The sequence below is a fragment of the Octodon degus genome, unplaced genomic scaffold, assembly GCF_000260255.1.
Source record: "Octodon degus isolate 3935 unplaced genomic scaffold, OctDeg1.0 scaffold00059, whole genome shotgun sequence".
Lineage (NCBI taxonomy): Eukaryota > Metazoa > Chordata > Mammalia > Rodentia > Octodontidae > Octodon > Octodon degus.
Window position 1 is genome coordinate 11,509,748 of NW_004524635.1, and position 10,000 is coordinate 11,519,747.

The 10,000-nt window shown below is 38.0% G+C and overlaps 1 protein-coding gene across 3 annotated transcripts in view; it reads right to left on the minus strand.

Annotated features, from left to right (window-relative positions):
• The window catches only part of Gadl1 (glutamate decarboxylase like 1), a 150,302-nt gene that overhangs the window by 125,901 nt on the left and 14,401 nt on the right, over window positions 1-10,000 (minus strand). For all 3 annotated transcript variants that reach the window (XM_023718537.1, XM_012515347.2, XM_023718538.1), the window contains 3 exons: window positions 8,411-8,586; window positions 4,160-4,286; window positions 1,887-1,977 (listed from right to left, as the gene is read on the minus strand). In XM_023718537.1, coding sequence (XP_023574305.1) covers window positions 1,887-1,977; window positions 4,160-4,286; window positions 8,411-8,566 — 374 coding nt within the window. In that variant the 5' untranslated portion in view covers window positions 8,567-8,586. The remainder of the gene's footprint in view (window positions 1-1,886; window positions 1,978-4,159; window positions 4,287-8,410; window positions 8,587-10,000) is intronic.

Consider the following 10,000-nt stretch of genomic DNA (forward strand, 5'->3'; position numbering starts at 1 on the left):
TTTTTTTTGGTGGTACTGGGGATTGAACTCAGGACCTTGTGCTTGCCAGGCAAGTGCTTATTCGACTGAGCTATCTCCCCAGCCCCAACAATGCAATATTTCAAAAACCTCTAAGTGTTTCAGATTCAATAGCCTAGATGAAAAGTTAAAAAACCTATCATTCTTAAGGAAAGGTTCAAACAGCTGTGTAATTTTACTATCCTCTTTGGCTTACCTCCTGATTCTTCTTACCCATTGCAGACTAGTGCCTATGCCCATCATGGGTCAATGATATCCATATCCATTGGGTACTATTAAGTTTTCGTACTTGTTATCTGCTCAACATGTGACATTAGACACACTGCCCTCTGTGGCTCTCATGTCTGCAGCCTTGATTTTCTCCTGACCTTTCCTCCTTCTCCTATTCAATATAATGTTGTACTCCTCGCAGCCCGGCATGGAGCCCTCTTGTCCAGCCTCTCTGGCCTTGTATAATGGTGGTTCTCCAACATGGAGATGTGTTAAAATCATTCGTTGAGCTTTGTCAATATATCAGTAAGTGGGGAATAGCCACAGAAATGAATATTTAATTAGTCCAGGTTGGGGCCTATACATCAATTCTTTATAGTTCCCAGGTTGATTCTAATGAGCAAGCAGGGTTGAAAATCCCTGACACAGGGAAGCTTGTCCACACCCACCATTGCAATTACCATCATGCTGCCAGTAACTTTTAAATTTATACCATTCCCATAGATAACAAAATTTCAGGCCTATATAGTTTTCACATTAGGTGATACATGTGATTGTTTCAGAGCCATTACAAACTCAAATGTTCATAACTGAGAATTAAATTTTTGATCTTGCCTTCTCCATTGCATACTTGAAAACCAGTCCTCTCTACCTTTTTATTTACATTGATGAATGACATAACAATAAACCAAGCTACATAAGCTTAAAGCATCAGCATTATCTTAAAATCTTCCTTCCCCCTTCATTTCCAAGGCCCAGAATACAATAATTTGCTGTATCTTTCGAACAATTCTTTCCACTTCCATCTTTATCTAAACTACTACTACCTGTCACCTAAGGAAATTTCCCCTTAATCATTAACTCCAATCTACTCTAGATTTTCAGTAAGCTTTTAAATACCAAGGTCACTTGATAATTCTGGAATATTCAAGGGCTTTATCAATTGTGTAGAAAAAGCACAGTATTTGCCCCTGCAAGTTCGTTTTCTATCTTGTCAGCCTTATCTGCTACTACACTCCCTGTAGCTCTGTCAGCCACACCTACAGGACTTGTTCAGTTCATTAGAGTATGTCAAGCTACCTTCTACCACAGGGCCACTTTACATGTCATTTCTTCTGCCTGGACCTGGTCCCTCCCATTTTCACCTAACTGACTTTTTAGTTCTAAACTAACTTATTCATAGAAGACTCTCCTGAGCTCCTAACTTGGAAAACTTTCCCTGCTTATATTTATAGTATCCTGCACATCTACTTCATGCAAGAGTCTGAATTTTATGCTAAGACCATTGTGGCTTGCTTCTTTTTTTCTCTTACTAGATTTTGTGCTTCACAAGAGCAGATTCAAGGTTTATTATTCAAAACCTCTCTCCAGCAGTTATACCGATATGGCTCTTCATGCAGCTATGCATGAGAAGTTGCTTAATCAATTTTCTCATCTGTTAAATGAGATAACAAAGCTTCCCTTGTTATCTCCCAGGACCACTCTACAAATCAAACAGCTCTGTGAATACTACTAAGTGTCATAAAATTATTCTGTTATTAATAATCATATTATGCAAAATAAATCACTAAATACAAATTCATTAAATGAAGTTTCATCTATTTAAGAAACATCTCTAGTCCATATTCAGTGGAAAATTGCAGTAGCATGACACTTACACACTAGGATTTAATGCTTCTGTCATAAATCGGGCCACCAGGGAGTAATAATCCAATCCCGCATACAGTTGGTTGAAAAATCTTGGGTGGTCTGTAAATTTACAACAAAGTCTTCATTTATACATCAATAAAAAGAAAAAAACTATTGGCATAACAATGACATAAGTAATTCTTTCTAGCAATGAAATCAACCAGACATTAAAAAATACACAAGGCATGTTTATTTATATGTATTCAGGATCAGCAAAGCCACTGATGGAGATAGCAGTTAGAAGTCTGGGTACCTTGGGAAAGGAACTGTTGATTGGCAGCTTAAGGATGTTCTGGGCTGCTAGAAATCATCAGAGTCCTGTCTGGATGGTGATTTAAATGTACAGATACATACAAATTCACTGGAGTGAGTGTTTAATATTTATGAATTTTAATTGAATGTAGATTATACCTCAATTTAAAAAATCCAAATATGATTTGTATAACAAAAATGTTATAATTTCTTCATAGTCCTTTTTAGTAAATAATGTTTCTCTGCAAAACGTGAGCATCCTCATAAGAGCTCTGACTTGCCAACTGCTTGTTTCAATAATTTGCATCCAACCTGAACTCCTGAGAAATAGATCTGAACACTGCTTTTTCCAAGTTTCAAAGCCTGCTGCCTTCATCTTCTGAAACTCTGACTGAAAATGTCCCTCACTTCAAATGCATCTTCCTCACCAGCAGGGTTCACCGCAGGCTATGGGCTGTGCGCAGTCTTCACAGTTCTCAGACTGGACAGTGTGATACATTATGTAAACAGAGTGAGATGTGACTCACCATGCGGCTCACTTCAAACGCAGTCCCCTTTAACACTCAAATGATTTTGAGTTCCAACTCTACACAGCTTTTTCTCACACAGATCTCGTAAGGCCCTTGGTCTTACACAGTGTGAATATTCACACCCAGCACCGGGCTATCTGTCTTGACATTCTAAACCAAGGCAGCCCAGCATGACAAGCAACAAAGAGACAAGAGGTTGATTTCCATGTTTAGGTATTTGGGAATCATTTCTGTCATGACAACTTACAGGATTTAGTTTGTGTGGATTTTTTTTTTTTTTTTTTTGGCCTCTTTAAACTATGAGTTTAATAAGAAAAAAAATCTCAAAAGAAAATGTCTTTTCAATTAAAACATGGAAAACTTCCTCTGATCTGGCAAAGGAAACCAGACATTGCTACAAGTAATTTTAATAAGATGTTTTTAGTACTGTGTTAATTTATGATTGATTTCCATGGTAACATTATGGAAAATATCCAGTAAACTGAAAAATCTACTGCGTTAAATGTCATTCTACACTTCTGACACACACTACAATAATAAGATATGTATCTCTGCTTTTGAAATGTTAACTGAGTTTTGATACATATGCCAGACTTTCCCAAGGGAATATAATCCAATTATTTTTAGCCAGGATTTTATTATGTTCTTTCCACTAAATTTAGTCCAGTGTCAGAATTCACAAAGTATAATGTCTGCATGGTTTTAAGCACTAGATTACTTTCACATCAGACTAAGAAATGCTTATTTTGGCAAGTTATTCTTCCACCTTTGCAGCCTGTGTATACAGATATTAATAGTCAAAATAAAATTACTTCAGCATATGGCTGGCACCACATCACTGCATTTATAAATGATTATAGAGATGATGGCATTAGTGTGAAAAATTACAGCCAAACTTACTATATATTTATTTTTCTTATATTTACGCGAAGGTTTTTATCTTTGATCCTGCAAGACTTGGTACACAATCTGGTAGTTAGTAAATGCTGAGTTAATCATTGTCCCCCAAATAAATCTTATCTTATTTATATTAAGTATATCTTCTTGGTTTTTGTTTGTTTGTTGTTCTGTGCATTCTGGTCCACAAAGATTTAAAATCCCTCAGCAAGTTCATATAATTAAAATACTATTTTCCAATTTGAAGGAACTTAAAGAAATGATAAGCAGCAGTGATAATGCACAGTCTTCCTTATAAATGCAGATTGAAATTGGCAAGGAATAGATAATATTTACACCACACCATGAGTTTTCCTATTAATTTATCTTTAGCCTCGACAACAAATTTGGATTAAATGAACCATGATAGAAACATCAGAAACGCTACTTTTTTTTTAATTCATAAAAAAACTTCTCTTTCCATAAACATTATCATGCCAAATTCCTTAAGAGGTAAATAAACGCTTTAAAAATGCAAGAACTTGTCAAAGGTATACAACAAGGAAGTAAATTAAAGTTCTCACTAGTTTTGACACTGAAGTGTATGACATCTCGGCAGAGTTTCAACAACCTGTCATGGGGCTCGCCTGCGTCTCTCATCTCCAAGTCAAGAAGCTGCTTCAGCTGTTCAGGAGGCCGCCATTCACACACCTGGGGATTCAGCAACAATCTGCAATTAATGGGGTCCCCACCAGAGCCTGGGACTGAGAGGTATAAAGCATGACGTGCATCTTAGGAAGCTCCGAGAGAAGTGGGGGTCCCGAGATCTAACTGTGCAACCGTACTTCAGCATGGGAAGAGCTATGAGCGGGAGGCAGATGTTACTGCCACAAGTGAAGGGTGCATCCTCCATTGGCATGGTTAAGTATTTCCCAGATGAAACAATAGATAGCAAGTCTGGGTGCTAAATAAAAATAGAGTAAGTCAAGCAAAGGTCAAGGGGGGAGATGATACCAGGGCTATTCCAGGTGCAAGTAACGAAAGTAAAAAATGCTGAAAACCAAAGAAACCTGGGATACTTCTGAAAAATTAGGTACATGTGGTGTGGCTAGAACACAAATTTTGAGGAAGAGTGAAATAGCAAGTACAGCTTTATACTAAAATAGCTTCCTATAGTTTATCAACTTTGCCAGCCAGCATGGTTCTCTTCTACCTAAGCTATGGCTATTCTTCTGCTCAGATACATCCAAAGGCTCTCCACTTCATAGTAAAGATGAAGTTATAAGGCTGTAAAGGGATCCTGTACAATACTTTTTTCCTGACTGTGTTTCCTTGTTAGTCTCCATCTAGCACTATCTACCTCCTTTCTGACTCACCTTCTTGTTCTTTGAATACATGAAGCCTGCTCCTACTTGAGGTACTCTGCATGGGAGGGTTCTCTCCCTACAACGCTGCTCACCCAAATATTCTCATAGCTAGCTACTTTGATTTTTTTTCCAAGCTATGCTCAAGTACGTCACTTTCTCAATGAGAGCAATCCCTAATCCCTTACTTAAAATTACTACCTGTCCATTACCCAATCATTATGCATCTCCTCAACCTTTCTCTACTCTTTTTTATTCTGTAGCACTTACCTATGTTCCAAGGTATTTTATCCATACTTATCTACCATGTTCTATGTAGCCTCCATGAGAGTAGAGATCTTGGTCTGCATTCACTTATCCCAAGTACCTAACCCAAAGCCTACTATTTAATAAATTCTCAATGAAGATCTGTTGAATAAATGGAGAATAAGTGAAGAGATAAAGCTAGAACATAGTGGGCTTTATGGATCATGTTACTGAGTTTGAGTTGGCTCTAAGAAAGTTATTGAAGTGTTTAGGTTAGGGAATGAAATGGTCATATCTATAGTTTAGACAACAATTTTGTAGAAATTCTAAATAAAAGCACAAATATGACCTAACTATAATAGATTGAGCAATATAAGGTTGTGTCTGGATGAAGGTAGGTGCTATAGAAATGATGTACATAGTTACTAGATGTAAATACAGAATCAATAGATGTTGAAGGTGAGAATAAGGAATGAGCCAAGGATGATGCTGTGAATTTTATGCTGGACACAGGATATGATGACTACAGGAGGAGATGGCACAACACGAGAAAATTCTCAGTGTGGGCAGGATAGAGATGATGAATTTTGAGCACATTTGGTTTAAGAACATCTAACCTGAGTATAATGATTATTTGAAGCTTAAATGAAAAATCAAGGACAGAGTACCAGGCTACACTATGATCTAACAATGGATAGATAACATATCTCTGGGAGCCTGCATGGAGGAACAGAAGGCATAGGACACCCCTAGGAAAGATCAGTGGGCATAGGAGATTGCCTGAGAGGTTGGAAACAGGCCAGAGTAGAAGGGAAATCCTAGGAGGATTTTGGTGGCACCAAAATCAAGGGCAAAGGATGTTTTCAGAAGATGTTTGCTACTGCTGAATACTTATAAGAAGCCAAAGCAGCTGAAGACTGAGACGTTCATGGAAGTCATCAACAGGGAGGTGTTCCTAGCATGAGTAGTTTGCTGAGAGGGATGGAGGCAGAGGCCAGATTGTGGTGAAGTAAGAATACGGGAGGTAAAGAAGTAGAGAGAGGAAGGAGACAGGGTTTTTTTGTTTTCTGGTTTTTTTAAAGTTCAGTTGTGAAGAGGAGGAGAGAGACTACAGCTATTTCCTAATAGCAAGGGCTTGGGAAAACCGAGAGGTGGGAAGTTTTGGATGTATGTGCAGGAGGTAAATATCAAGTTGTGTGAGAAGTATGAAATTAAATTCTGGTGCTGTATCTTTAACAGGCAGAGGTAATTCAAAAATGCCTGAGACAACCCACAGATATACTCAACAACATGGAAGAATCGCCAGTGGATTTTTATGAAGGAAAATTGCTGTCTCAAAGGCTACATATGACTGATTCCATCTGCATGACATCCTGGAAAAGACAAACTCCATGGGGGCCAAAAAACAGAGAGGTGTTCAGGCGATAAGAGGGTAGGGTGGGGAGGGGATGGCTACAGAAGTGGCACTGGGAAATCTGGGAGGAGACGGAACTGTCGTGAATCTCGATTGTGGTGAGGGTTTCTTATACACATCAAAACTCACAGAACTGAGTGAAACGGGGAAATTTTATTGAATATGAATTACAAATCAGTTTGTTTCTTAAAACAAGTGGTTGAAGAAGTGTATCTACTGGAGAGGGCACTAGAAGTAATCCTCTCACTAAGTGTGAAGTCATTTGTCTTCTACCTACTAATGGTGTCTGGTTGAGCCTCACATAAGGAGGTTAAGTTAGTGGTATAAAAAGCACCTCCCTAGCGAGTCCCAAAGGGCTTTCACTACACCTTCAAAGGGGCAGACAACCTGCACACCCACCACCTAGAATGACTGGGAGGCTGCTTCCTTGGTAAAAGATTCCAATCCACCCTCTCTTCTTAGGTCCAGTCAGTCCCCTGAGGGAGCTCTTCTGAAAGTAAGAAATGCCTTCTTGCTGTATTACATAAATCTTGCCCTTTAAAAATGATCTGTCCATTATTTACATTTCTACTTTCTTTAACACCCCTAGAAATGAGGGTCTCATCCTATGTTTCTCTGCCCACCCAAATCTTATGTAATGTTTATGTGATACATCAAAGCTCAAAATGTTCACTCCTCTGTGAAATTACAAAAGTGCTCCTCAAACTCTCAACATTTATCACATTCTCACTGCGACCCTCTGGTCTCTTTACCATTGAAAACTTACTTTCTAAGTTAGATTACAAATTCTGATCAAAATTGGACCTTTATCTTGTGTTTCTTTATGTCTTCTAGGGCTGAATATAAGGCCTATCCAGTAGCTAATGCTCCATAAATATTTAATGACAGAATAAAGGCCAATTTAAAACAACTTGCCAGAAGAGTGGTCTGCTCCAAAGCAAACCAGGTCCAAAGTATTTCACAAATTTCAAGATACCAGAAAAAAATGGAATTATACACATACAATGTGCATAGATAAGAAATACCTTTTAATGTTCGGCCTGGAACGCCACGATCACAGGTAATGCCAGTCCATTCTAACAGCTTTCTCAAATGCATGTGACTAAACATTCTGAATAAGTAACAACATACTAGAAATGCTTTAAAATGACTTTTATTTACTATTAATACAGTTGAGGAGAACTCTCTCTCCCACAGATTTACTAGTTGAGAATACAATTCCAACATGAAAAATCATCAATGCAATAAAACATAATAGACTCTTAGAGGCATATGAAAAAGAACTTGAGTGCAAATTTGGATGCCAGACTGCTTAGATTTTAGACCTAGCTATGATGCTCACCAGTGTGATATTTTGGACAAAATATTTGCCTACTTCATCCCTCACTATCTATCTCATCTTTAAAATGGAAGTAGTAAATAACACCTGCGTCTTGGAGCTTTGTAAAGAATAGTAAAAAATATGCATAAGAAAATGCAGAGCAAAGTACTTCAGAGAGTGCATAGATCACAGCAATGGATTATTTGTGATCTAAATGATTACCAAAGGCCAGGAGCTTCTTCCTCATACTTCCTGGCCTAGTTGGTTAAACTCCTAATAATGTGAATAGTGACTATCCATGAACATAAACTCTTGGCAGGGGCCAGGCAGAAAAATGACCCCAACTCGTATCTGCACATTGCTTTGAGACAACAGTACAAAGGAAATGAAAGTTTGTACTTTTCACTTTCTTTTTACACAGCCATAGGAACCAGGAGGGGGAAATCTATCCTTTCCACTTCTGGAATTCCTTATAGATTTTAATTTTTACCTTCTCATTAACATCAGTAGCTTTCAAAACCACTTCTTCCATTATTAGCCTACAGGCCTCTTCGACAAATTTTTCTCCTGCTCTTGTATCTGTGGTTGGACCATTCAGTACAACCCCATCCACCAGAACAGCACTCTTCATGCTTGGAAAAGCCATCTCTTGCTGATCAATGTCGCCTAGAAAAATTCAAACAAAATGGATTTCAGAAATAATCTGATCAGATTACACAATGAAACAGTGCAAAAAAAATCGCATGTATTACTCCAGCTCAAAATGGGAATCCCTTTTTTTCTTACCTGAAAAACAATCTGGGATATTGAATTTTTATGGTGCCCAGTGATTTGATGCAGTCAAGGAAATTTTGTACAGTCACATTTACAGGATAGTAAGTCAGCTTTTTTATATATGCTCATCTGTATGAGCAGAGTTAACATGTGGTGTGCATAACCATAGCTTCAGGATAATTTCAGGTTTAACACGAAGGTTATTACTGTATATGTAATCACCATGCTGACCGTTAAGTGGAAAAAATGATATCCTTCATAATTAAAGAGATGGATTACAAAACAATTGCCTGTTAAAGAGAATATAATATCCTACAGAATATAATATCCTACAGATGTACAAGTGTCACCAGATCCTTTCCTCTGTCTTATATGTATACCCTTCCCCCATCATAGTAGGAGATTTGGAAAAAAAAGGATCAGGAAGATCCTTTAAAGTTTACCTGGAATTAACAATGCTTCTATGCTGTAAACCTCCTCTTAAAATAGAAAACACATGTTTGTCCTACCTTTCAGAAACTGGTACATTGAATAAATAAATTATGTAATTGAGGTTGCAAGCCTCTGCCTTCATTTTCTTGTGCAAACTCACTTAGCATATCCAAGCCCTAGGAGGAAACTCTGTGCAGAGGTAAAGAAAATAGCACCTGTCCATACATAAATTGTTTTCCTCAAGGAACCAATAATGCATTTCTGAGTTGGAATACCAAATTGAATTTTATAAAGCTCCGTCTTGTTTTTGAAGTGCCTGAATTATACAAGGGGCAGACAAAGATCATGTTGGTCACCTTCAAGAAAGTAAATATTGAAATCTTCAAAGGCAGCAAGCTAGTCACTTTCTTTTTGAAGGACTGGCTCATGTAAACGTGTTTCTCCAAAGGCTAGTAGCATCTTCCTTGAGGCACAAGTAGTTCTTGGTCACTGTCTTTGTGAATTAAATTACAAAGTCTGCATGGAAGCAAGTTTTGTTTTCTTTTTCTGCAACATCTTTTTTAGCTCCAAGGAGTTGGGAGGAGCTCAGAAAATGTAAATGCAGCCAATTTTATTGACTTTTGCAAACACATTTTAGACACAAATCTAACTCTTGTGACCACAAGCCCATGTTGGCTTCTAAAGTTTCTCTTCTCATAAAGCATCCTCAAGAAGGAAGGAGCGCTAGTGCTGTCACTAATCTTAACTTCACATTTTAAGCCAACTTCTAAACGCTGTTCTATGTTAGAGACACCGCACCACCTCTGAAAGTGCCTCACCTGCGTCTCACTGCCATTCCCTGCTGAAAGGACCCGAGGAAAGGACACGCATGAAC